Consider the following 27,847-nt stretch of genomic DNA (forward strand, 5'->3'; position numbering starts at 1 on the left):
GGACATCCAAAAAAGGAAAGTGTATAGAAATCAGAGGGACGGAGGGAGTATATTATTAATTCAATTTTTTATTACTAAATATGTAATTTTAGATTATAAACAGACTTTTTTTCAAACCAGTGGTTATAATTACGTGAACAAAGTTACAACACGTACAAGAAAGCTGCACGACGGTCAAATGGTGAAATCTCGACTTTATTTCCTCAACAACACAAGACGCTCTATTTTCCACCGCTCGATTAATCACGATTAGTGCACACGATTACTACAATGCACCCGCGGGACATGCAATCATATTCCGGCGGCTTCTTTTCCACTCCTTGTTTATTGGACTTGTCATCCACAGAGAGACACACAGTTTGCGTGACTACACTAAAATAGAATTTTCTACATTACTTAACCAAATAATATACTCTCGGTTAACACACATTTCAAAAACAAACACCATGAATCATCTGTTAGCCAAGTCTGTGATGCGCCGTTTGATCAGCGGCGGTGGCTCCATCCGCTCGGCGTCTCCGGCGCCGGCGCTGACGATATTCCGGGCAGTGACTGAATCGGCGACGGCGAGGAGAGAGAGCTTAGTGTATGTGAGGGGAGGAGGTGTTGAGTTGATGAAGAGGATGATGAGCAGTGAGGCGGTGAAGGTGACGGAGGAGAAGAAGGAAGTGAAGGAGGAGAAGAAGAAGAGTGAGAGTAACGTGGTGGTGTCGAGTTATTGGGGAGTGGCGAGGCCGAGGATTACTAAGGAGGATGGTACTGAGTGGCCTTGGAATTGTTTTATGGTAATCTCGCTGTTCACATCCTTCATCTTTTGTAAAATTTGTGCAGTTAGCAGTTTTTTCTTGTCTATTTATGCACCTTTTTGTAGTAGTGTGTGTATTTTCCGCGTCTCCAGTCGATTTTAATTGCCTTTTGTCTTTATATGCACTTCTGTATGTTAGTATGTGTGTGTGCGCGAGAGAGAGAGAGGGAAGGGGAGATAGAGAAAGAGAGCGAGCGGGAGAGTGTAATTATGTATGTATTAAAATGTCGATCGAGATCGAGAGAGAGAGAGTATGTATGTATTAAAATGCCTTGTCAATTGCTACATCATCTGTTTATGCTCTGTACAGTAGTCTCTGTGTTTGTGTTTGCCTATTGAGTCTGCTGCTATCGACTGTTTATGCAATCTGTACAGCAAGGTATCTGAGGTGTGTATATTTTTTGCGAATAGAATCAGTAGGAATTCTCAGCTATCTGTCAAAGTTGATTTGTAACTGTAAGTAGTACTGAATTACTGATGTGAGTGATTCTTATCATTTGTGTAATCTTTAGTCTGATACCATATTATAGGAAAAAACTGCACAATCAGATCCAAATTATGATGATCTCTTACATAGTCTCTTGTTTATTATCTCACTTTAATGTTTTAGTCAGCTAATCACTTCATGCGGAATCCTTTATTTATTAATACATAATTAGATTGCTCGAAGCGGAGGCACTTTTGTTAATTCATACCACTTGTTAATGTAGTAAACGACTCTGTTCATGTACACATCAATTTGATATAGCTCCTTCTTATAAAGAAATGTCCTGATAAGAGTCTTTTTAGAAGAGGTAATAGTCACGGGTTCAAAACCTTCTTACATCCCTGTAAAAAATATGAAATTATCAGAATGACATGTAGCTATGCGGATACTTTGGTAGTAACTTTTCTGAGCATTTGTCCGAAAAGCATGCACACTACATGATTTTGTAAAATATTTGATTTATGTATTAAGTTATTCTACATGTCAGTTGTTCAGATCAGTCAATCACACTAAATTCAGTCCAGTTAAAAAAAAGTCCATTTAAAGTTGTAGGCAAGTTACAAATGACATCAGCATTATTTCAGAAATGGAAATGCTAATCGACCCACCGATCCATACTTGACAGGTAAACGCCTACAAGGCACGTTTATCAGCTTAAACATCCAAAGAGAGTTATTGCAGCCGATTCTTTGACTTTATAGTGTTAATGGTTGAGTGCAGAGTAGCTAATTAGTGTGGTAGTAGTAGTTCGGGACGAATAAGCTTTTTTTTTTTTCTTTGGGGGGGGGGGGGGGGGGGGGGGGCACTAGGTTTAGTCTCACAGTAATCATGTGATCGTATTTTTCTGTAATGCAATTTTAGGAGTTTTTGAATGCTGATATATTCCAGCATGCTACTTGTCAATTTGGTTTACCATATCAGCTTCATATAATTACAGGTTATTATCATGATAGCCACGTCGTATGTGACAGTTATTTGGTGGTCTTACAAATTCTAATCGATTCTTAACATTAAAACTAATTAAGGGGAATAATTCAACTTTAACAATGTTTCACTTCAACATATCTTTACTTTGTCTAAGATGGTTTTTACCTAATTCTTTTGATTAATTTGTACATAGAACTAATGTATTAGAGCTGAATTTTAGCTAATATGACAGGCACATGAATTTCAAAGATTGTAATCTTGTTTCTTGATAGCAGATTACATGTGCGCATATATGTAGTCAATGCTGTTGTACCAAACAAGATCATCAGAACTCTTACTCCATTATTAGATTATAAAAAAATATGAAGATAATATATTCCATGTAGTCCTCTATGAAGCTAAGAGTGTATGAGATAATTGAAGTATCAGATGATCTTATGTTAAGATGTAATTTTGCTGCATTTTCTATTTTTATGATAGATGCAATTAAGTTTAGTTTTATGCTCATCCACGCGCACTCTCAGTTCAAATAAAGTTGTAGAGCATCTTGTGTTTTCAGTGCGGGTTATCTTAAGTATATATCTGGCATTCTTCAGATTTAAAATTTAATTCCCTTGTTATATCTTTTGTAGCCATGGGAAACATATCAAGCTGACTTGTCGATAGATCTTGGTAAGCACCATGTACCAAAGACATTTCTTGATAAGGTGGCTTACAAGACTGTGAAACTACTAAGGATTCCGACGGATGTTTTCTTCCAGGTAAATACCTAATATGTTATCATCTTCTGGGTTTCCCTGGTTTAATGTTCTGACATTGTAACTACTGATTAACTCTGTTAGTGGGAAAATTAGTGGCATTTATGTTAAGAATCATTCATAAATTGCAAGATCATGATGCTTGTTCATCTGCACTGATATAAGTTATCTCAGAACATGTCTTGTGCGTATATTTATTAAGTGAGATAAGTATCATTCCTGTTACACGAGCTTAAAAAATGAACTTTATTTCTAGTTATCTGGACGCAGCAAGATCTCTATAATTCTCCTCATTATTTGCTCTTCAGTTAAATAAAAACTGTTAATATCTACAAACCACATAGCGTGTTGAGCAAATTGATTCAATGTGTATTATCTTCATTAAAAGAACTTGTGTATAACAGTATTTTTCTACAGTGTTGGATGTTCTTATGAGATTTTATCTCTATCTGGACTGGTAGCAATAGTAGGATGAAGAAATAATTATTCCTCATAGGCTCTATGTGTTGGATCTTAAACTTTAGGTAATTAAGTGTAATTTAGTTGGAGTTGGTTATATCGTTTATGCTACTATGTTAGGCAATTGCTAAGTTACTCATGTGTCTTAAATCTGCTCTGACAAGTGTGTTTATTGAACACTTTGACAGCACAAAAAATACATTCCTACTATTATAAATAACCCCAGAATAAATCGATAAATACTATACCATGTATCGAAGTAGCTATGTTCTTCATTTTCCTCCAAATGAAAGGTCGGATACAACTTACTACTATATATAAAAGCTAATGTAGACGGAATATGCTACTTTGTTTTTTTTTTATTTGCCATAACAAAAAGAGTTATATATTACACTAGGTGATCATTAATATAAATAATGATGCTGTTATATTTAATGCTGACCTGGTATCTCACAATTTACTGCCATTTGAAATGATTTGGATATAATAATTATGTTGTAGAGGCGATATGGATGTCGTGCAATGATGCTAGAAACTGTAGCAGCTGTTCCTGGTATGGTCGGAGGTATGCTGCTGCATCTGAGGTCTCTCCGCAAGTTTCAGCAGAGTGGAGGTTGGATTAAGGCGTTGCTAGAAGAAGCTGAGAATGAGAGGATGCACTTGATGACTATGGTTGAACTTGTGAAACCAAAATGGTATGAGAGGTTTCTGGTTCTTACCGTGCAAGGAGTCTTCTTCAATGCTTTCTTTGTTCTTTATATGATGTCCCCCAAAGTGGCACATAGAGTTGTTGGGTACCTGGAAGAAGAGGCAATACATTCATATACCGAGTATCTGAAGGATATTGAAAGTGGTGCAATTGAAAATGTTCCTGCTCCTGCTATAGCTATTGATTACTGGAGACTTCCTAAAGATGCCAAACTAAAAGATGTCATAACTGTGATCCGTGCTGATGAGGCTCATCATCGGGATGTTAACCACTTTGCTTCTGTGAGTATAATTAACCTTCTCTTTCTTATTTCCTGAATTTACATGGCTTCATTGCATTTGTGCTCTATCAATTATGTGTCCATGTAACCTCAATTTAAGTTTCTGTGTCCACTATAGGTCAAGTATATTAATATGTAAACAAGACTACAAGAGTGAAGAAATATAAATGAATGTTGGTTGAAAATAAATTAATATGTAACTAACAAGCACCGTACCTCACCTCATTAACGTGGGTCAGCCAGTGAACCTGTGCATGCTCCTATTATAAAGTTTGTGACAGGTTGATTAGGGTGTTCAAGTAAATATTATGCTATATTAGCATGATTACAGTTGTTTATGTACTACTAGAATACGGCTAAAAGATTTATTAAAAACAAAAAAAGAATACGGCTAAAAGAATAATTCACCTTATCTCTTATGTTCCTCTGTAGTTCTGTTGTCCAGGTGTGATAAAGATATGAAAAAGGAAAACCGTTATATTTCTTGCATGCCTGACTGCCTTCTCAATTTCCTTTGATAATTTACATATTTTCAAATGCATTAATTTTAAAGTACATGTGGAATGGAACTGGAGGGGTGTGGGACTTGAATAGAGAGGTCTAATAGCTCTTGTCATTTTCAATATTGCTGTGTGAATTGTGAAATCAAAATTTTGTGGAAGCTACTCCCTCTGTTTCATATTACATGTCCACTATTGATAATTAAAAATTGTTTCAAATTAGTTGTCGCATTTCAACTTTCAATGCAATGTAGTCAATAGTTGTATTTCCAAAATGAAGTTTATACCACATCTTACTATATTATATTTCCTAGATCAAATATATCCCACATATTATACTTGGTCAATGCAATAGATACGATAATAAATGAAGGTTTTCTACAAAAGTTAGTTTTTCTTAATATGTGTGATTTGTTCAAAAGTGGACATATATTATGAAACGGAGGGAGTATTAGACTGACATATATTGAACTTCGTCCAACGGCAGTGTTGTCTCCCAAGAATGATATCCTTAGCCTGCCTGTGATCAGTCATGGTTTGATACTGTCTGGTTGTGTATCTGTTCCCCTTCCCCCTCTCTAACATCTTGTGCCATATATATTCTGTCATGACTCTTCAGTCAGATATGAGTGTTATTGCTTACTTACATGTCATTTAAAAAAGATCTGTTTTTAATTAATAAAACCCTTGGGGTTGTTATTGAATATTTTTGTTTGACGATATGCAGGACATTCATTTCCAGGGGAAAGAATTAAGGGATGCACCAGCTCCGCTTGGTTATCATTGACACTATTTGACTACCACATAGCTATATATCTCTGAATATAATAAGATCTTTGTATCTACTGTATATGCCATACCCGCTGCTGGATATCGTAATTCAGAACAAGTCACACGACTATAGTAGAGATGCCATGCCTACTGCTTAATATTGTGTCACTCTGAAGTAAATCATGATAGTAGAGATTCTTATCACGTTGTCGCCATATGGTCCATTTGGTTGAATGCCGTGCACAAGACAGGTTGTTTGTGTAGAATTGATTGGATTTTTAAGAAACAATTATTGTTTATTTTAATGTGTGCATGCTTTAGATACTCATTAATCATTATATAAGCATATTAGGGCATTTTTAGCTCACCTTTTAGGGGAAAATAAGATTTTTTTTTATTTTTAGTTATGAATATTTAATATTTCTTCGTTACAAAAATTAATTACTTATATTCGGAAAAAATATGTAACTAACTTATTTTAAAGGTAAGCTAAACATTACAAATAAAGATGGTGTTTGGTAGAGTTTAAAAACTAGAAATATCTCATTTGTACTGTTTGCATAAAAATATTGTAAGCGCACTTCTGCTATAAGTTAGAATTTGACAAGTGGAAAATTTTAGTTGTTTTAGTGACTTATTTTTATTTTTGAAATTTGATTTTTTAAATATATAAATTTATATTAAAAAAATTGGTAAGTTTTATAATTGATAAGTTATAAATATAAAAAAGCGTAATCTAAATACAGAAGACTAAAAATGGGCTCCAAAATAACTACAGTACAGATGCTGTGATGCTGTGATGCAAATACTGAAATTGAAATACTTGCAATGAAGCGTTTCTGCCTATCCCATGATAAGGTTGAAAAGACTGTGAGCTGCATCTTTTTAGTCTTTCGGTGTTGGGAGATCTGAAACATAACGACGACGCTACCAGAGTGCCGTGCCTTGTCCAAAGTTGATCTATTGTATGAAGAACCCCTTTTGTCTCACTCAGGCTAACAGAGAAGAGAAGTATGTGAATAGGCAGAGGCCGGAAATCGTAATTAAGGTGGACTAATAACGGTAATTGATTTCTCGTCCTTGCAAAATACAGAATGTCGAAGATCAGTTGGACTTGCTGGACCAGAAGCATTCAGCGGGGCCAACGAGGGTCTCTTTGCTATATTTCTTTTATATGGGAGTCTTAAGCAACGGCACCAGTGGTCTAGTGGTAGAATAGTACCCTGCCACGGTACAGACCCGGGTTCGATTCCCGGCTGGTGCAAAGCAATGAAGAATCTTAGCACTCGATTGCAGTTGGTAGGGTCCGCTGCTGATTCTGCATATTAATGCAGAAAACATGGTGCTTCTGAGCTTTAATATTTTTTTTACTTTTTTCGGCAGGAAAACATCTACCCACACTGGTATGATTAAAAATTTAAAACTTTACAAGTTGGTGAAGAATATTAGTATCTAGATTCTAGATCTATATTCCCCTTGTGACTGCACTTCCCAGTAATCTTGTATACATTCTCTGGACATTTCCAAGATTCTTCTGTAACAACACACACTCAACACCTTACCAAAAAGAAAAAACAGGCTCTGAACTTACATATCAGCATCTGTCCTGATCTTGTCCAAAACTCAACAAGAAAAAGAAAATAAAGCAGCCCGCATGTGACCCTTTATAGGTTTTCTAGTGCAATAAAAAATGAAGCTCCAATAGGGCTTTAAACTTTGCTGCTTTTAAAAGTTTTGTAAAAAAAACTTAACCTTTTTAGGTGAGAGCCATGAGATTGATAAAGGGTCTTCAATGGCTGCTGTTTGATTTCTTTTATGAGTTCTTTACTTCTTTAGCTTTAATGTCATAGATTTGCTAGAACTTCTCCCAGTAGTAAGTTTTATCCTAAATGTAATTAATGCAACTATTTTTTTTTATATTTTTTTTGCATGCTTCTATGTTTTAACAGTTCTTGCTCAGACTTGGTTACATTCTGTGATCTTGTTCCAGGGTAATTTAGGACATTTGGGGTTTTGTGTTTTGGCATATGAGATGGAGTATAACAGTGGATATATCGACGGAGGATATGGAGCTTTCACATTCAAGGTACTTGTAATTGTTCTTTGGTTAAATGTATGTGATGCTTGAGTCCCAAAGATCAGCATGTCTTTTAGTGAAAATGATTTTGCTATACTTTCACTAAATTATGAAAGTGATTTTGCTATACTTCCATTAAATTCCTACGGCTGAATGCAAGTTGTCTAAAGGTTAAATCTTCGTGAAATTGCACAGGACTTATATTTATTTAAGCTAATTGCAGTTATTTACTCATAGACCATAGTAATTGATAAGTAATTTACCAATATGAGATTTAAGCCTTGGAGCACACCGTATAATTAGCTATGCAAACGAATCAGTTTTATTAATTCCCTATGTTCACTTGCTAGCCCATATGATTGCCCTTTGTTTACTTTCCATCACATTATATTTTGTTACAGATTAATCCAAATAGAACATTTGAACTCCTATGTGACCCAAATGTTGATTTCAGTAGATGGTGATTAATACCGACTACAGCATGCAGAATGTTCTATTTTTCACATTATTGTCTTTATTTTGTAGTTGATTTCCTGATAATTAATTACTTTTCCTACTTGTTGCTGTGTGCAGAATCCACTGTCAGAGTACGAGAACGAAGATGTACACTATGCTGCTAATTATACTATCCCAGAAGCAAACAGTCCAGAAATGAATTCTGAGGGTGAGCAACTTATTGTTCGAACTGTAAGCTGAAATGTTTACTAATATGCAAGTAGGTCTTGATATTATTGTTTCTTGTTATATGTAACTTTAAACTTTCTTGGTGTGTCAAACATGTCATGTATCTTGAATCATGAACTTCCAGAATTTTTACCTCTAATATTGTAATGTTGACCGTGATTTAATTAATTCTTACACACCGTTTTGCTAATATGATGAGAATGTATAATATGAGTTGAATTCTATGGAGTACACTTATCTGAACTACTAACTGGAGACTTGGAGCCATCTGTGTCCTGCAACATGTTCATCTTTTGTTTTACAATATTTATATGCTTGAACATGTTGCAGGACATATTTGTATTGAATTAGTGCTCCGTATAAGATATTTCGCAATATTTGCAGGATATATATGTCTTGAATTAATATTCCACACATATAAGATATTTTGTAATATTTTCTATACAGAATATGTTGCAGGACGTATATTTCTTTAAGTAGTACTCCATGTAAGGTCCTTATCCATCATTCTAAGTTTTCACTTATGACGCAGAGTCTTCGTATACAGAGGAAGATGAACAACACACGGGATCTATCCAAGGAAGTATGAAATATATAGATGAATCGATGAGGTTAAGGCGGTGCAAACCTTTATTTCTGATATCTACATTTTTATATTACCTGTGCATGCATTCTTGGAATATAAGTGAATTGTGAAGTACTTAAATGTTTGGCTCATAATAGATGAGTATCTGAAACATATTTGCACAGCATAAATAGGTTTTTACTGGCAAAATATATCTTTTCAGGAAAACAAGCATGACTAAAGGAAAAAGATGGTGGGGAAAACTATTTAGCGGCCTAAACATCATCAAGAAGTTTAATTTGTTTGATGCGGCATCATGGTAATATTTATCCTGCATATGGTATATTCAACAGTCGAGAGACATCTCCCATTAGAATTTGATTGAGTCAACCTTTTTACAGGGAATCTTCCACATCAAAATGGGATTATAACTGTCAAGCTGATAAAGTTTGTGATGTTTGTGAGGAAGCAGTAAGTTTTCTATGTTACATGTTATTTATAAAAATTTTACGTGTACACCAATCAAACAATGTTTTCAGTTGACTACTAGGTTAGTCATAATGCAAAAGGCACAAAATTTGTCTGATACCTTTGCACTTCTCCAGTTTTTATCAACCAAAACATTGATAGAATCGATAACGTGGTAGCAACTGGTTCTGGCACTTATACTTTATGATCAATCTACAGATACATTCTAGTTGGGTAACCCGTCCCTATTGGGGTCAGATAGTCTGTTACAAACATATATCAGATGGGACTCCGATGTGCTGCAGCTGTTTAAGATTCAAGGTTTGTGGTAGAGATTCTCCACTACACTAGAAATATACTTTGAATTGTTGAAAGCAGATATAATATACCTAGTTTTAATTTAGAACAAAAAGAGTGGTCTTCCGTCTTGTTTGCACATAGTTACAAATTTCCAGATGTATGTTTAAGTTGGAAGGACTCTTTTCCTTCCGATCTGTGAATGTGGTGTTTGCAGTGAGCAACAGGTTTCCCAAACTTCTGCAAATTTAAGACTACTAAATCGGTTGTGTAAGTAGCTAGGACAAAAAAATGCCGAAAGTTATAGCTAAAAAATTAATCTTGCTTCTTTTCCTTTCTTCCATTGTTTCTTTTTAAAAATCATCCCATATTTTGAAATTATACTCTACTTGAGCTTTGCAGTTAGGGAACACGAGATATATCAACCTCAGTGATGGTCGAAAACTTTGTTCTGAGTGTCACTCCACAGCAATAATGGATACTGAGACATGCATTCCCCTTTTTCAAGAAGTCTATAGATTTTTTGAAGGATTAAACATGGAGATCATCAAGGATATACCAATTTTCTTAGTTGATAAACATGAGATTAACAAGATTCGTTATGAATTTGGCGGAAAGGTGCATACATGTTGTACTATGTTTGATCTTATAACAAGTGCATTGTTCTACATCTAAAACTTTGCTTAGTTTTTAATGTTGTTTAATCAATCATTACTGTGACAGGACCATCCAGGATACCCATTGGGTATGGCCACATGTAGAGCAGGACTGGTTGTGCAGAGTGTAAGGATTTCATTGTTTCTCCTTTTCATATATTATTCTTTCAAGGAGCACGGAATAAGTTCAGGAAATGATAATATATACTTGTTTGTGTGCATGCTTTTTATATCGATACATAAGGTTTAACTAAATCATCACTCGTTGAGTCCTTGAAACAAGATCTTATTTTCTGCAAGAATTTAGGTAGCAAGATCCTTTCAGAGGGGGGATAACATTCATGTAGTGAAAGAAGTGCAATACATACAACGTATTTATGAGGTGACATCCCTACTGCTTGTGTATGGTTTCCCCAGGTATATACTTCTTAGTTATCAAATTTAGTTTTTCAATTTCCCTTATCACACCGAAAATCATTAACATTCTAGAAGTTCCACTAAACATTTAACAATATGTAATTATAAGCCACACACTGTTTTCCTAAATTATGTTAAAAAGTACTTTACATTCTAACTAGGTCTTTAAAATGCCTGAGCAGATAAGTTTATGAACCTAGCTAGTTCCAGCCACTGCATTTATAGCTCATTTAAGAGATAATGAAATCAATTGTGAAGTTCCAGACATGTTAAAAAATGTTAGATCAAAATTTGTACTATTCCCATCAAGCTAACTGCTTCAGAGAAGCTACAAACTTGACATGTTAAAGTCAGCAAAAACTTGAACTGAAGACCACTTTCTAACAATTATGTACCAACTACATTTCATAATTTCTACTATATGTGCATCCACATTGGAAGGTTAGCAATAGGCGCAACCTTGGCTCATGAGATGATGCATTCGTGGATGCGTATTGAAGGTAATTTTCCTGTTTCTTGGCCTCTCTAGTTGATAAACTAATCATGTCATGTTCACTGATCTGCTGTATATTTTGTGCCTGATTCTAATAGGATATAAAGGGCTTAGAGAAGAAGTGGAGGAAGGTATCTGCGAAGTAATGGCACACAGATGGTTAGATTGGCATGCATTCATCGGAGATGATTTCTTACACACTACGCCAGAACAAGCTCAGTTCCTGAGGAACTTGAAAGAGGTTTTAAAGAATGACATAGAAAGAAATTACTGCAAGACTTATGGTGGTGGTTTTAGAGATGCTAAATGGGCTATTGAGAGATTTGGGTTGAAGTATACAATGTCCCATGTGGCTCAAACCGGAAACTTTCCACAATAACAATAGTGAAATTAGTTAGAACTTTGGAAACACAATCAATACACTGCTAGAAGAAATGCAATATCTGAGAAATTTTATGCAGATAAACAGGATGCTTATGAATTATGATCGGCTTTAGTTTTTTGCTCAAAGACTTGGTCTTGTATATCCCATTTTTCTAGATGATGAACAAATATCTTAATCAGACAAACATTAATGCTGAGATTATAAAATTGAGAACATACCTACAGGTGCATCTTTCTGTTAAACAAGCTTACTTCTCCTATGATCTGTGCGTTTACTTGCATGTTTATATAATGATAGTATGAATATTATTGGATGTAATAATAGTTTCATATATGTATACTTGTATAGTTGTATTGTATCATGCAAACTGGTGAAGCTTATTTTACTTCTCAAGGCAAAATAACATAATTTAAATGAGCCCGGTTGACAGTATAACGGTAAATGGTTTATTCTGTTCGAACATCACTCATCCAGAGATTTATTATTAGAATTTAATATTAGTACTTGGATATCCATGTGATTGTCTTCTCAAGTTGCAATATTTTTGTTCCTTATTGCACTAGTATATAACATTCTCCACATCTCAACATTAAAATTTAAGGAACTGCTACATTTTCCACATCTCTTAATATTCTGCCCTTTTTAGGGGAAAAAATGAAGTTGACCAAAGAAAATTAACAAGAAACAAAATGCATGAAAAGAATATTCCAGATGTGACCCATCATGGTTTGTTAGGTGCAATAAAATATGAATCTTCAAAAAAAAAAAATTGGCCTAACCTCTGTAGGTGAGATTCCTGTTGCTCTTTTAGTTACAGAGTTGCAGTATAATATGTTATATGAGATAACATACAAGAGCTTGTCTTTAGACATTTGTGATTTTGTACTTGAGCAGATAAAATGGAGTATAACGATGAATATATGAATGCAGGATATGGAGCCTTTTCTTTTGAGGAGGTAACCTCAGTCCCCAGTTGTTGTGTTGTTGGTATCCAGAGATGGTGATTGACAATTTACTAGAGTGTACAGAATGTCTGTTTTTCGCATCATTGTCGTTATTTTGAAGTTGATACTTTATCAAGCGTATTCCCTTCTTGTTGTTGTTGCAGGATCCACTGTCGGAGGATGAGAACGAAGATATACACCATGCTGTTGAACATTTTATTTTTGAATCAAACAGCTCAGAATTGAGTTTTGAGGGTGAGCAACTGAAGCTAATTTTCAACTGTAAGCTGTATTGTTTTAGTATTTAGTATCTAGTTATAACTCAAAAGTAAGTTACTAATTTCTAAGTCTGTCGAATATGTTCTGTCTTCTGAATCATGAATGCCCCAAAATGTTACCTGAAATAGAGAATCATGTAGAATAGTAAATACTGCTCCAGATGAACAAAAGAATGACATGTAAAATAGTACATTATCAAAGATGCTTTACTCAAGTTTTATCTTTCCAAATTTTTCTATGATGCAGAGTCTTCTTATACAGAGGAAGATGAACAACTCACCGCGCCTACACAAGGCAGTATGGAACATTCAGATGAATCCACGAGGCAAAGGCGGTCTGGAAACTTTCTTTCCGTATTAACATTTTTTATATCACTCATGCATCGATTCTTGAATGTAGAAAAAAAATGTTGTCACTCAAGTACATATCTGTCTAACAATAGGTGATTACGTTACATGTTTTCACAGCATTTAGATTTTACTCGCAAATTATATCTTTTCAGGAAAGGAACCCTGACAAAGAGAAGGAGCTGGTGGAGAAAACTATTTAGCAGCCTAAACATCTTCAAGAAATCTAAGCAGTATGATGAAGCATCATGGTAATATTCACAGCCTATTACTGATATTCAAGAGAAACCACCAGTTAGAATTGATTGCGTTAACCTTCTTGCAGGGACTCTTCCTCATCAGAATCGGACTCCAACAGTCATGTCGATCAAGTCTGTGATCTCTGCGATGAAGCAGTAGGTTTTCTATTTCAGAAGATATTTACTAATATATTTTTTTAGTTTTTAGTGTATGATCCAATGGGACAATGTTTTAAATTAACTTTTAGATTAGCCATAATGCACTTATGCAAAAGGTATGAGATTTTCTAATTATCAGGCACTTCTCCTATTATTATTAACTAAACATACTGAGACTTGAGAATGAAGCACTAATTAGTTCTGCTACTTACACTTAGTGATTTATTAACAGATGCCTTCTAATCGGTTATTGCCTTCCTATTGGGGTCAGAAAATCTGTAATAAACATGTGTCAGATGGGACTCCGATGTGCCTCAGCTGTCTCAGATTCAAGGTTTGTGGTGGTGATTCCCAGCAACACCAGCAAAATACTTTAAATTGATAAATAGAGATATATTATAACATGTTTTAGATGCCATTGTGTTTGAATATCATTATAAATTTGCTGAAGTTGGGTAAACTCTCTTGCTTTCACACTACTGATGGTAGTGTTTGCCAGTAAAAGCTTTAACAAACTTACAGGACATCTCAGATTAATGAATCGGTTTGCAAGTAGAACAAGAAGATGCCAGAATGCAAGTTGTAGCTGAGGAATTAATCCCGCTTCTTAGATATTTTAGTTTTTCCGTGTTTTTAATGCTAAAAATCATCCATTTCTTGAAATTAAACTTCACTTGATCTGTGCAGATAGGAAATATGAGATATGTCAACCTCAGTGATGGTCGAAAACTTTGTTCTGACTGTCATTGCACAGCAGTAATGGACCCCAAGACATTCATTCCCCTTTTACGCGAAGTCTATAGATTTTACAAAGGATTCAACATGCAGGTCATTGAGGATATTCCAATCTTCTTAGTCGATAACGAGGAGATGAAAAGAATTGCTCATGAAATTGGCGGAAAGGTGTGTACATATGCATCATGCATGTCTGATCTCAGAACAACTGCACTGTCCTAACTGTCACACTTCGAGTATTTGATGCTGATCAGTTAAACCCTTACTGTGTTATAGGACCAGCCGGGATACCCAGTGGGTGTTACCACATACGCATCAGGATTCGTTGTGCGGAGTGTATGTGATCCTGATAAGCCCTCCTCTTTTTCTTAATTTTCTTATAAGGAACACAAGACAAGTTCAAGAAAATATGTTATATGAATGCTTTTGGTATTAATGAACAAGGCTAACTTATATAAAACTCATGTAGTAAAAATTCTCATGTTCAATTCTAATTCAGGTTGCGAGGTCATACCAGAAAGGGGAAAACATTCATGTTGTGAAAGAGGTGCAGTACATAGAACGTATATATGAGGTGACATCAATGCTGATAGTGTATGGTTTCCCCAGGTCTACACATCTCTCGTGTTCGATTTCACTTCCCACTTTCACAAAGCACATCTCTTATTTACTACAATTCTGTCATCCATGCTGACAGGTTAGCCTTAGGCGCAACCATGGCTCATGAGATGATGCACGCATGGATGCGCATTGAAGGTGATGTTCTCTTCCTTGGCCTCTCTAATCGGAAAAATAAAATGAATCAAGTTTGCTGATTATGATGTACAATTTGGATCTGAGTGAATAGGGTACAAAGCAGGACTAAGAAAAGAAGTGAATGAAGGTCTGTGTCAAGTAATGGCACATAAATGGATAGATTATTATGCATTTGTTGGAGATGATTTCTTACACACTACACCAGACCAAGCTGAGTTTCTGAGGAACTTGAAGGAGGTTTTGAAAAATGAAATAGAAATTAGAATGGACAAAATTTATGGTGGTGGTTTTAGAGATGCTAAATGGGCTATTGAGAGATATGGCTTGAAGTATACAATGTCCCATGTGGCTCATACTGGAAACTTTCCTCGATAACTTTGGTGCTGAACTCAGTTAGGACCTTGAGATTTTGCAACAGCAAATTTATTGTGAATTCCTTAAAATTTTTGTCATGTCGCACACTGCATTTTCAAATAGATTGGTACGGTATTGTCGTCCGAATGTATTATATTCAAAAGATATTTTATTATTATTTTCAAATAATAGTTAGAGCAAGAAGTTCAAGAGCACCCAGCTCTTTAGAAGAAAAAAGAGGGTCACTCTAAACTCATGGGAGCACTATTTCTTCACATGGTTTTTAAATTTAAAATTAAGAGCTTATTTGAAGAGCTTTCTCGAAATGCTATAACCACCTAAAAAAGGAGTTCTAATCTTGTACCCAGAAGAATGTCCTATCATTCCTATAATTCTCAGTCCCACTGGCTTGTTCTATATTTCCAGTGCTAATTATTGCTTAAAAGGCAAAAACAGAGTTGCGCAAAGACCAAATGGTAACATGAAGAAACTAAGGGGTCGTTTGGCTGAGCTTAAAATAAGTGCTTTTTGCTTAAAATAAAAAAGTGGAGTAGAAGTCAGAAGCAAGTTAAGACTTATAAGTGATTAAACTGTTTGGGAAATAAGCAGAAGTCCTGAAACAAAAGCTAGTAATCCTAACTTCTTTTAAGTGCTTCCTGACTTTTTACACAAACGGTACAAATAAGTGCTTATAACTTATAAGCCAAGAAGTCGACTTATTTATGTGATCCCAAACACCACCTAAATAACCATAATCTTTAGTTTCACGAATTTCACTTCATTCACTATTCCAAGTTCCAACCTATTACTGCACTCAAGACATCTAGATACAATTACTATAATAAAGAAAAAGAGTAATTACAATATTCATTCTGTAAATTTACCGAGCCTATAGGAACATACAAAAGAACCTACAAAAACCTTTTAATCAGAAATATTTAAAACTAGCACAAAGTACAAGGACAGTACAACAAAATTGTCAATGTTTCTCTGCATCAACTCAATGGATTGTTATCAGTATCATCTATAGCACTTCCGTAACCAGACTTTGATCAAGTTGATTGATTCGCCTATGATGCAATACTATTCAAACCATGTAAGTCATGCCAACTTGAATCAGCTGCTGATGAGGCACACTCAAATTGGCAATCCCCCTTCTGCAATTCTTTCTCAAGAAAGCATAAAAGTAATTAATGATTAGCTTTTTGATGAACCATGAATCTTTTTTCGCTCTGATATCCCCGTGACCAAGAAGATAAACCACCCCAGATTCTTTGGCTTTGCGTATAAATGACAGTTCCTTTTCTAGACTCTGCTCTGGATCGGACGCACTTGGGTCTTCCCGGTTGACCTCATCTGAAGTGCTTGCTTCTGTAAGTGACTGCATGGGGTCATTGTAGTCAGCCAAGAGAGGGATGCCAAGTGAATAGACACTGCCGTTGGGAGCAACAAGAACTCGTGACTTAGAAGCTTCATCTTCAGAATCTGAATCATCGTCACCATCACTCTCCAACGACCGTTCCTGGGCTTCTCTACGGATGAACTTTTCAAGGCTCTCAATCAACAACTGCTCAAAAGTCTGATGATTCTCTTTGCGAACATCCTTGTAGCCATATCTGTTCATGATTTCATCGAATTAGTAATATAAGGTACAACGCTTAATATTTCTATCATAGAACATGATTAATGCACATAATAAATTTATTTAAACGTCGTAATATTTCAGATGATTTGATTTGGTGATAATTTAATCAATGGAACACATTTATACTACAGCATAGGCAGAGGACTGCCGAGAATAATTTTTCCCTACTTCTAAGCTGTGCCTCCTCACCTCTTTCCATCCACTCTTAAAAGAAATGAAATTGTTGGGTTGGGCCTATAAGGAAAGAAAATACCGCTTTATTCATCTGGTGCTCTTACTAATTCCTCCTGTCAAAAACAGGATATACTATCTCACGCTTTGTTTAATCTCTTCTTCCTACCCATGATGCAAGTTGATCTCTACAATAATTATTTTTCTACCCACTTATATTTCTATTGACTCGGTACTTGTTGCCCACAAATCAGTCAAAAGAACTACTTCAGAATTTCACACCAGATAATCAGAGAGTGCTCCAGTTTAAGAAATTTTACGCGCAATTTGTAGTTATGACCTCTCTAATGTGCGATGTGCCATGCATCATGACTTGGGTAATATTAGCAACAGCAAAAGATAAACATTTCTGCCTCTCCTAAAGGTATATAAGTACGACTAAAGGTATATAAGAACGGATGCAGTTACTAGTTAGGGAAGAAGTACTTAGTAATGTTTGAGAATTAAGGTCTTCCGGTTACTAATTTGATGCCTGACTTCCTGGTTTCTCTTAATTAATCACATATTACTTTGCCTACAGTTGAATAAATATAGAATAATTGCATACACTTTAAGGTTTTGCGTTGAATGAGTACAATTGAACGCACTGCTTAACGCTCTTGTGTCTCAACTTAAGTAAGAAAGGCAAGTGAAGAAAAATTGTCATAATTAGAAGCATAGAGGATGATAGTATTACACTACATGGACCCTTCAATATTCTAGACTGCATTATACTACAAGAAACCTTTACTCAAACTAGTGCGAGGATCATTTTCTTAGATACAATTACTACAAAGGATAAGAATTGAAGAGCATTTCATTGTAGATACAAAGAGTAAATATGTATAGCTTAATATCAACTTGAGAGCAGGTACAGTTCAAAGAGATATCATAGAACCAACACAATTAGTGAAACTAATAGCTCAGATCTGGTTTCTTGTGCAACGTGTAATCATAGAGGCGAGAGCTGTATATTGCCCATGTAATAGTAACTAAAGATCTAAGCCTAGTCATCACACAACTCAAACCATTATAGATTACCAAATTACAAATTTGTTATATGCCGAAGGAGAAATGATAAATAGCAAGCTCGTATATTAGGTTCTGGCACCATAAAAGCACAGATGTTTTATATATCGCTAAAAATCTACAAGGGAGGGACAGGTAGGCGGCAAACGTGATTACACTTACCTGGCAATGCAACGAAATATGTGATAGCTTTTGGAACAAACACGACGGAACAGGAACCTTTCGCCCTGTGGCACCACAGGAACAGGAACATACTTAACACAGACAAAAATAATCATAGAATGAACAGCGGGAAGACTTGTCAAAAAATGCCCGAATATTGCTGGTACACCCTTCACCAACTCATTGTAGAGCAAACCAATGCCAGGGGCTCTAACAGTTCCAAGATTGCAGCCAAGCTGCCGCATTAATTCCATGGACATCTTTTTCCTGACTTCAGTTTCATACTTAAGTTTACTTCCATAGTTCCAGATAAACATTATTAGGAACATAACAATAGCGAACACTAAAATAATCCAACTTCCGTCACCAATACTTGATAGAACTGATGAGAAGAATGTTAGTTCCAACCCCAGGAAAAAAGTAACAAAAATCAGCACAATAACAATGTTTATCTGCCATATAAGGAGCATTACGAGGGTAACTAAGATTGTGGTCATCATCATCACTCCGAGCTCAGCAATGACTGTTAAAAGATCACATAAAATAAATTAATATAACTTGCGAGATGCGGCAGTATGTGCAATCATAAAAAACCATATGCATTTCTCACTAATGTAGAATATACACGCAGACGTAACTTTAAAGTTGAAGTGAATCTTACCATATGCATTTCCAATCTCATATATGTTTGAGATAGAGCACACCAAAGCTATGGTGAATGCAAGTAAAAACCAGTTGAGGACTGGGATATAGATTTGACCCATGAACTTCCGAGAAGTATGAATGATTTTAAGCCGAGGAAAACAACCGAGTGCTGTGGACTGTCTAATGCAAGAGAAAGTTGCAGTTGTCATTGCCCGACTAGCAATTAGTGCGGCAACATTAGCAATAAGAAATACAGGCCAGAAAGCACCACCTGCAGACAAACCAAAACCCTCAAATACAGAATTACATGCAAAGCTACAACTGCTAATATAAACCCCAAGTTTTGACATGTACAACATTCTTTCAACAGCTGATGCATGCAGCTGAGTAGGGACAAGCACAGAATCACAGGAAAAAATTTCACCCTGTACAGGCTAATAATGATAACTAATCAATTTTTTATTTGGGTTTTTTTTTTTTTTTTGAGAGGGGGGGGGGGGGGGGGGGGCATTTATGATAAAGAAATGCTTTAGGTAGCATATAACAAGTCCTCTAATTTAATCCAGATGCATATGCATTCACTTATTCACATGATCCTGTATAGACGAGATCCTTTGGTATCCTTAGGCCCTGCTCCCGAGTTTTTTTAGGAGAGAAAGCAAGTGAAAGCTAATGTGCTTTCACTTTCATCCCACTTTTGGAGTGAAAGTATGTTATATTTGCATCCACTTTCACTTGTTTTCCTCCTTATAAAAATCTCGGGAGCACAAGCAGGAGTGAAAGTTACATGACTTTACTTCCTTTTCACTTGCTTTCCTCCCTAATTATAACTCGGGAGCAGGGCGTTACTTCTCTAATTTAGTATTCCACTTCTTCTTTTTTAAATATTTAAGATGTCTAGAAATGCTTTAGGTAGCAAATAGCAAATCCTCTAATTTAATACACACGCATATATATATTTACTCATTCACATAGTCCTGTATAAATGAGATCCTTTGGTATCTGTACTTTTCTTATTCAGTATTCCACTTCATCTATATAAAATATTTATGATGTACAATTGGGCCCTGTCTTTTACTGGTTTCACTTGGGCAATTATATGTTTCATATCTAATATCATAAAAAATGAGGAAAAAATTCCAAGATGATCAGGCCAAATTTTACATTTAACAAGCCTTATGATTTGGTACCACAGACTACAGAATACATAAGCAGATTTTGATATTGAAAACAGAGATGAATCGGTGAAACAAAATAAAAGCTAACATCTTAAAACATACAAGTTTACTTGCTCAAGCGCTAAGATAGAAACAAACAATAATCAATTATCAACCCAAAGGTGCACTGAGAAGTACACAAATTAAGAAACTGTGTACAAATTATCTTAATTCTTGGATAGACTCAAACTTTGGAATTAGAGAATACATACTTCACTGTATACAAAAGAAATACCAAATAGAAGGAACAAAGTCTTTTCAGGAAGTGCCATTCATAACTCGGGTTTTCCTATCTTAATTTTGGAAACATATAATCAATTCACTAAAGAAATCAACTACTTAGCAATGAACATGACATGATTTATTGGCTACCTACGAAATTTTTTAATTCCGTCAAAAATCTATTTTGCGGTATGTTCATATCATATACATGTAGTTTAGTTTGTATTAGCCAGCGATGATATGAACCTTACTTGGAGTAGAAGCGAAGAAAGCTTGAGTAGTGTCAGCGTGGTTATTCATAAGGTATGCAGCTTGGCCCAGGTACCCCAGCAAAAGGCAAGGCAGAACAAGTAACACAAAGGTAAGCTGCATATATAGTGGGCTGATTAAGAATATGTAGCTAATCAGAGCAGCAATAGATACAAAGAAAGAGAAGCATGACTCTATACATAATTGCTACTCCGTCCCACACGATTCTTAAATCTTTGTTCGGCACAAAGTTTAAGAAAAATGAAAAAAGGTAAAGAAAAGATGAGAAAGTAGGTGTAAGATGGTGGGACCTATCAAAAATAATATATGTAAAGAATAACATTCTATTTTAAGAAATATTGAACATTGAATAGGACATCCCAAAATGGAAAGTGTTAAGAAATGAATGGGACGGAGGGAGTACTAATTAATATTAAAAGCAAGATGCAAACTGTTCCATCAACTGCCTATTGGCACTATACCTGCACAGATCTAACAGAAAAATAGCAAAGATCAGCAAACATAGCCTCGGAGCCTGTGAACACATAACCAGTAAGTGAAAAATATCAAGCAAAGAATTAGAAAACATACATATATAACTAATTGTGTATATACATAGAGAAAAGTAAATAAAAAAATGAAAATGATGGTACGGAGAAGGTGTACACATAAGCAAAACATTACAAAGTAAAAGTATCATAACAAGTGAATAATAACGAGTTTGTCTACACATCATGCATCTATAATAACAATAACCACGCAAGAGATCGTAACAAACTACGGTTATACTTGTAAACCTTTATCCACTGCATCAAACTAGGTCATATATGGAATGGAGACAGCATCTCCAAGAGACTCTTAAATGAGCTCTTAAATTGAAATTTGAGGAGGGAGAAAGAATTTGTTGCTCCGAGAGACTCTTAGTAGCTCTTAAAATCACTAAGAACCTCTTGTTTCTCTCTCCTCTCTCCTCAAAGTTAAGAGCCACTGCATAGCTCTTAACTTATTTTTTTAAATAAAATATTCATTCCCTCCAATTGCATTTGAATTTTTGTAATATATAAGTCTAAACAAGAATAAAATATAAACTTAAGAGCAAGTATAAAAAACATTGTTGGAGTTGAGGCTCTTGAATTTGTATTAACTTACTAGGAGTCTAATATTTTATATTATATTTAAGAGTTAACTAAGAGGCTGTTGGAGATGCTCTTATAAACTAGAAGACCAGAACACCTGGGCGTATAATTTTCCGGAAAGGGAACATACAATTTAGGGACAATTGGTAAAATATACTGGAAAACCATCGGCAAGATTCTTCTTGCAAAGATAAGATCCTTCAAAGTATCAAAGAAGAGCACACTTCACCTATATTTCCTTGTTTATTTATGCATCCATTATATTACATCCTGTACATTAGCAGTATGCTGGCTTGAATTTTGCAATTTATTGTACTGGTGTTACAATATGATTATATAGGTCAAAAGGCTTCGTTTTTTAAATAAAAGGGAAAATGTGACAAGGCAAATATATTAACTTCTTAGAAGAAAGCTCAATTAATGAAGCAATAAAAAATATGAGATGAAAAGTATGCTTATAGACCTACAACTGTAAGATAAAGTGGCTACCTGTTGCACAAAGAAGGCAGCCTCCAAGGGAATACCAAGCCTTAGTTGAATTCCTCTTAAAATAATAATAGATGTGTACAGGGTTAAATGCCTTTAGGACACTAGAGTCATATATTACAAGGTTGTAGATGCCAATGCCCCCAAGTAAGCAAAACCATATGAACAAAGCGGGACCAATTACTAGCCCCACTTTACTTGTCCCGTACCTCTGTAAACTGAACAAAACTATGAGAAAAGCAACTGATATCATCACTACGTGATCTGCATCAAAGGAACAAAAATATATTAACACGGAAATAAATTAAATGGTATGAGCATAAAATCGTGCACATATTGATGATAAAGATGGAGAGTAACCCTAAATGCTTATGTTGTGAATTTCCTCTATTAGGAACCTCAATCCTGGCTGGTGTGAGGTAATTATATGGGAACTTTCTATGTATGCTATGTTAGTTACAAGTATTTATAAGATGAAGAATTAATACAAACAAACCTATTAAGTTAGTTTTTGATTTAAATTAATTGCAAGCAGACAATTTCTGTTACAGACCATTAAGTTTTGCTGAAATTCAGCTGACAAAATCATAAAAATAAGATAGAACAAAAGATCTTACATACTATTTCCTAGTAATTTGTGATAATTTCTTTCTTTCTCTGTACTTCCTCCATCAATATACAATGAAGAGTTTGTGTTATATAAACACTGTTCAACACAAACTTGTCTGCATTTGTTTCATTACAGTATAGCCTCAAAAACTCAGTGCCTCTCACAAATTCTATATGAATGTGCAGCAGAGAATTATGCTATTGTTGCAGATTGCAAATGCAACAAGTAGATCATGTCACCTTGTTCAATCCCAGGAACTCCGATCCTCAACCCACCAACAGCAGACATCACTGCAATCAGAGGACTAAGATAAGTTGACTACAAGATAATACTTGGTCAATCAATCTGCAAGCAATACTGCTAACTAAGTTCCTACTTAAAAAAGTAATGAAATTTGTCTTTCATTTTCCAATCCACACTATACTATCTTTTTCAAATATACACAAAATACAATAAAGAACAGTATATGAATAAACGGATAAAAGAGAATTTTAAGTAGAATAACCTGACATCGTTGGCGTGACAACACCATCAGCAATGACCATGGAAGTTCCAGCAAGAACTAACATCAAAAGAAGTTTTTTCAGTGTCAAAGAAGATTCAAGTCGTTCCTTGATCTTTAATGACCTCTCAAGCTCTGGAGATGGCACCTTCAGTCTAAAGCTTGAAATACGAGCATCGGATGGTAGTTGATTTGGTAGAAGACTAGCATTAGCATGTCTACATATCAATGAGTATAAAGCAAATGTACCACCTGCAGCAAAGACACGGAGAGAAAAATGAACTGACTCAGTGGCACTACAAGACAAAGCTGAAGCATAATATGTGATCTAATACCATCATTAACATTATACTGAAGGCTTGGTATAATATACTTCATACCTTCACCATCATCGTTAGCCAGAAGAACAATTAAGACATATTTTACTAGTGGAACCAAGAGCAGTGTATACAGAACTAGTGATAGCGCCCCAAGAACATCCTCATTTCCATTTACTGGAGCCTTGCTGAACATCACACTGAATGTATATAATGGGCTTGTTCCAACATCGCCAAAGACAACCCCAAGCGTCTGGAAGGCCAGAAGAATGCTCCTTCCCAGAGTGACATCCTGCATAGTATTTTACAATATCAATATCAAGCATCAACAGTTTATCCTCCCGATTTAAAATTCCAAATAATTTCATCCTCATTGCATGCGGCATGCCCGCCAAAATTTTAATCACCTCCTTCTTCCCCTCCCCCCACCCCTCGAGAGAATAGAAGATGCTTGACGGTTTGTTAAAAAATCACAAGTTGTATAACAAGACCTACCAACCAATAAGCAAAGAAACATCAAGAATAGATGTAGACGAAATCATAAACATGCTACTAGAGGTTTGATGTGAGCATGACAGGGTTCTTACAAACTAATAATTCTCATTTTCTAATATGCATGAACTAGAGCCTGGAACAATCTGGAGACTATATCAAGTAAATATCAATTAAAACCTACAGAGAGTTGTTCCAATATGTTTCCAGCAGTATGTTCTAGTTCTCCATAATATGATAACTGGTACATGGTAATCAGAGGTTTCTGCTGGAGCTCCTGGGAGATATTGGCACAAAGTCTTCCAAATTCCAGCAAGCCTTCCTTAAATCATGGTTGAGCAGATCAAACATCGGGAAGTTTGGGTTCTTTAAAGATAATCTAAGTATTTCAACTTTTTCCTACTATTCGTCTCGCATGTTTATGTTCTCTGCTGCTTTCTCAAATATATATAATTATATATATGTGGTTTCTTACAACAAAAGTCCAAGTCCAACATTCCCATATGTATTTAATTACGAAAACAAATATATTAGTCAGGTCATCTGGTTTTTTTTGTCATTCCATATACATACACATATATGTGCTGCCTGTGCATATATATAAACAGACATGCATATATCCAATATGCTCACATGAGAACCCAGATTTATATTATAAGATCTAATCCCAAGCACAAATATTTTTAACTACTTATAATATAATATAAGTGAATCCTTTAAATCTTATCACCTTCATCTCCTACCATCACACCTTCTTCCTCCTCACTCTTCCCACCTTACCATAACTTATGGCCAAGTCCACCGTCAACCTACAAAAAACTTCCCCACACCCACCGCGAGGCCGGCTACCACTAAAATGTGGCGAGTTTGGACGTGCATTTTGGTTATGGAATTTGTGTATATAACACCTGTATGTTCTTGGTGTAATTATAATTGAAAAAGTTGTCGTTGGTTGACTGACATTTCAACAATCAACAAGTCAACCTCTCCACTAGATTATCTAACAACTAGTTGCCCACACTGACAACAGTTCTTAAAGTTCAAAACTTCATATTTAAAGTATCAAAGTTCTTCCTTGGGTCCCTATCTCCCGGCCTTATCAAATAGAGTAACGAAATTCTATTTGAACAACTCTTGACCAAAAATTCAATATTCATTAGAATAGTTGAAAGAGAACAGAAAAAATTCCAAAAGAAATTCGAAAAATTCACCCCAAAATCTTCTTCCCAAGATGATATGATTGTGAGGGAAGTTCTCACATGACTTCTAGAAAAATTCCCCCATAACCTTTTTTTTAAAAAAATATCTCCTATTCCAATAAAAACTCAAGAGCATGCTAGAGAAAAAAAAGTATAAGGTTCTTGTTTCTTTTCTCTTCTCCTGCCTTCTTCTAGCATATTAAATTATCTGCAGTGTTTTAGCACTCCACTTCTTCAAATGTTCCAAATATGACTCATACCTCTCTTCTAAAAGAAAATTTCTGTTAATATAACAAATAATTTGTACATCATTATAAAGTCATTGCACTTTATTAATTCAATAGGGCTGTCTTATCTCCTAAATTAGTTTAGTTGCATACATCCTTCCTTACAAAGTTCTGTCACCAATTCTACAGGTTGTGTATAGTACATTAATGATTTAATGACTACTGTCTAGCATTAAAGGAAACCGTCTTGTACAACAAGCCACATGAAGGCATATATACTAGAAAACTTAATGTTTTAACTTACTAATAAAGATCAGGTATCTATAGACCACATAAAATAGGCTCCTGTTTCCAAGGCTGTTTTTAACCTTCTATAATTGTTAGAACTTAGAAATTAAAAATCCACACTCACACATGATAGTCTCTTGTACATCCCTCTTATTTCCATTGCTCAGTAAATAATCATTACATATATGAGATGATATATTATGTTGTATGAACTAGAAAGAAAAATTTACTCTATTAAGTAGGTGGAGCCGAGCCACGCCATGCCACACCAAAAATCGTCACACTCAGCTCCTTTAAAAAGAACCTTGAGCTCGAGATTCCTAAATTTTGAACTTGAAGATCAACTCCACTAAATCTCGAACAGACTTCAGGTTAGCTCAAAAACAAAATATTATGTTCATCTTAGTCCGAAAGCTCAAATCCAATAATGAGGCCTATAGCTCTACTCAGATTAACATAGATATCATGTTTAAACTCAAGCCGAATTCACTTTCCAGAGTCCAATTTTTCAACGGATGAAGCTCATAAACACTACACAGCGAATTATTCAAAAATAAACTCGTACAATTATCACAGTATGAAAACAAAATTTCAGAGTAGAAATCAAAAACCTCATAATATTCGTTTCGATGAGCGCCGGGAACATCAAGTGCTTCGACATCGAAAGAATCAACACGAGGACCAGTGCGAATCAGTCTCATCTCGCCATTATCATCCTCATCGGAATCAATCACATCGTGAGGATGCAAATCTTCGTAATCGTCATCGTTATCGTTGTCGGAATTGTCGTCGTCGTCGTCGTCCTGGAAGACCCAGCGTGAATCGATTGAATCCATAGACGAGCCTCTCTCTCTATCGGATCCTGTGAGTTCCGCCATGTCGTGTCTTCTCTCTCTAGACGACACTCACTCCATCTCTCTCTCTCTCTACGTATAGATGCAGGTATAGGTATACACGTATTGCTATTTGCACACCGTACTTTCGACTTTTCTTCAAATAATGGCATACTTACCGTATTTTAATTTTTTGTGGGGAAGAGTAAAATTCCCGATTTAACCGACTAATCCCCGATTAATTCACTGTAAGGTGATCGGTCGATTCGATTTTTGAAATCCGATCAATCCTTATAGAATTTTTTTAAATCAAAGTATATATAAAAATTTATTAAAATTAAAATTTTATATTGCTTTAAATTGAACAATTATAGAATTTATTAATATAGTAAATATATATTTATAAATAAATAACTAATATAATAATAACTAAATATTAATAATATTTTAATATTAAAATATATCCAACTTTTACTTTGATTCATCCCCGATTTTTCATTAATCCTGAATTGGTAGCTCAATCGATTAGTTCTGATCCCCGATTTCTGTAACACTGGAGAGGAGGTATAATACTAACCGTATACTCACTCCGTTTCATAATACATGTCCACTTTTGAACAAATTACGCATAGAACTATCAACCAAAAAATCCAATCAACTTGTATTTTTTTTGCCAAAAACCCTTTAACTATCAACCAATAAACTTTACTAAATTTATGAAAAAATTAATCAGAGTTATTTATGATCGACATACACTAAACCATGATCAACAAACAGATACGAAATATACCCACGTATACAGATTACTCGAACACAATCCCCGCCAT

The 27,847-nt window shown here is 35.2% G+C and overlaps 4 protein-coding genes and 1 non-coding gene across 6 annotated transcripts; 4 read left to right on the top strand and 1 right to left on the bottom strand.

Moving 5' to 3' along the window:
* Window positions 1-335: 335 nt before the first annotated feature.
* On the top strand, window positions 336-6,001 carry LOC108224450 (ubiquinol oxidase, mitochondrial-like). Its single transcript, XM_017399085.2, has 4 exons — window positions 336-785; window positions 2,852-2,980; window positions 3,938-4,426; window positions 5,653-6,001. Exons 1-4 carry the CDS (start codon window positions 447-449, stop codon window positions 5,710-5,712), a joined length of 1,017 nt encoding a protein of 338 aa, XP_017254574.1. The 5' UTR covers window positions 336-446; the 3' UTR covers window positions 5,713-6,001.
* Window positions 6,002-6,889: 888 nt separating this feature from the next.
* On the top strand, window positions 6,890-6,960 carry TRNAG-GCC (transfer RNA glycine (anticodon GCC)). The gene has a single exon. It is a non-coding gene; the product is annotated as a tRNA-Gly (tRNA).
* A 241-nt stretch (window positions 6,961-7,201) lies between these two features.
* LOC108226785 (protein DA1-like) lies at window positions 7,202-11,863 on the top strand. 2 transcript variants are annotated; one of them, XM_017401777.2, is made up of 12 exons: window positions 7,202-7,569; window positions 7,687-7,782; window positions 8,347-8,437; window positions 8,990-9,068; window positions 9,246-9,341; window positions 9,424-9,493; window positions 9,710-9,811; window positions 10,190-10,405; window positions 10,511-10,570; window positions 10,751-10,860; window positions 11,302-11,360; window positions 11,452-11,863. In XM_017401777.2, the coding sequence occupies exons 2-12, from the start codon at window positions 7,729-7,731 to the stop codon at window positions 11,730-11,732; spliced, it is 1,218 nt and encodes a 405-aa protein (XP_017257266.1). In that variant the 5' UTR covers window positions 7,202-7,569; window positions 7,687-7,728; the 3' UTR covers window positions 11,733-11,863. The 2 variants fall into 2 exon arrangements, with proteins under 2 accessions (XP_017257266.1, XP_017257268.1); XM_017401779.2 differs by lacking the exon at window positions 7,202-7,569 and having other exon boundaries at window positions 7,614-7,782.
* Window positions 11,864-12,067: 204 nt separating this feature from the next.
* Window positions 12,068-16,018, top strand: LOC108227044 (protein DA1). The gene is made up of 11 exons (XM_017402045.2): window positions 12,068-12,694; window positions 12,847-12,937; window positions 13,208-13,295; window positions 13,464-13,559; window positions 13,634-13,703; window positions 13,939-14,040; window positions 14,394-14,609; window positions 14,718-14,777; window positions 14,941-15,050; window positions 15,139-15,197; window positions 15,289-16,018. The coding sequence occupies exons 1-11, from the start codon at window positions 12,638-12,640 to the stop codon at window positions 15,570-15,572; spliced, it is 1,233 nt and encodes a 410-aa protein (XP_017257534.1). The 5' UTR covers window positions 12,068-12,637; the 3' UTR covers window positions 15,573-16,018.
* Window positions 16,019-16,373: 355 nt separating this feature from the next.
* Window positions 16,374-27,180, bottom strand: LOC108227673 (potassium transporter 7). Its single transcript, XM_017402951.2, has 10 exons — window positions 26,799-27,180; window positions 24,045-24,273; window positions 23,668-23,916; window positions 23,402-23,452; window positions 22,556-22,816; window positions 21,413-21,465; window positions 20,933-21,047; window positions 19,259-19,513; window positions 18,598-19,120; window positions 16,374-17,167 (listed from the first exon to the last, which is right to left on the bottom strand). Exons 1-10 carry the CDS (start codon window positions 27,063-27,065, stop codon window positions 16,639-16,641), a joined length of 2,532 nt encoding a protein of 843 aa, XP_017258440.1. The 5' UTR covers window positions 27,066-27,180; the 3' UTR covers window positions 16,374-16,638.
* Between the last annotated feature and the right edge of the window lie 667 nt (window positions 27,181-27,847).

This window comes from Daucus carota, chromosome 6 (genome assembly GCF_001625215.2).
Source record: "Daucus carota subsp. sativus chromosome 6, DH1 v3.0, whole genome shotgun sequence".
Classification (NCBI taxonomy): Eukaryota; Viridiplantae; Streptophyta; class Magnoliopsida; order Apiales; family Apiaceae; genus Daucus; species Daucus carota.

Excerpts from the sequence above, each read along its gene's own strand:
- LOC108224450 (XM_017399085.2), top strand. The coding sequence starts at position 447 with ATGAATCATCTGTTAGCCAAGTCTGTGATGCGCCGTTTGATCAGCGGC. Across the intron at positions 786-2,851 it reads GGCCTTGGAATTGTTTTATG|CCATGGGAAACATATCAAGC; the intron begins GTAATCTCGCTG and ends TATCTTTTGTAG. Across the intron at positions 4,427-5,652 it reads ATGTTAACCACTTTGCTTCT|GACATTCATTTCCAGGGGAA; the intron begins GTGAGTATAATT and ends GACGATATGCAG.
- LOC108226785 (XM_017401777.2), top strand. The coding sequence starts at position 7,729 with ATGGAGTATAACAGTGGATATATCGACGGAGGATATGGAGCTTTCACA. Across the intron at positions 10,571-10,750 it reads CAGGACTGGTTGTGCAGAGT|GTAGCAAGATCCTTTCAGAG; the intron begins GTAAGGATTTCA and ends GCAAGAATTTAG. Across the intron at positions 11,361-11,451 it reads TTCGTGGATGCGTATTGAAG|GATATAAAGGGCTTAGAGAA; the intron begins GTAATTTTCCTG and ends TGATTCTAATAG.
- LOC108227044 (XM_017402045.2), top strand. The coding sequence starts at position 12,638 with ATGGAGTATAACGATGAATATATGAATGCAGGATATGGAGCCTTTTCT. Across the intron at positions 13,560-13,633 it reads CAGTATGATGAAGCATCATG|GGACTCTTCCTCATCAGAAT; the intron begins GTAATATTCACA and ends ACCTTCTTGCAG. Across the intron at positions 14,610-14,717 it reads CTCATGAAATTGGCGGAAAG|GACCAGCCGGGATACCCAGT; the intron begins GTGTGTACATAT and ends ACTGTGTTATAG.
- LOC108227673 (XM_017402951.2), bottom strand. The coding sequence starts at position 27,065 with ATGGCGGAACTCACAGGATCCGATAGAGAGAGAGGCTCGTCTATGGAT. Across the intron at positions 21,466-22,555 it reads CTGCCTTCTTTGTGCAACAG|GCTCCGAGGCTATGTTTGCT; the intron begins GTAGCCACTTTA and ends ATGTGTTCACAG. Across the intron at positions 19,121-19,258 it reads TGAGATTGGAAATGCATATG|TCATTGCTGAGCTCGGAGTG; the intron begins GTAAGATTCACT and ends ATCTTTTAACAG.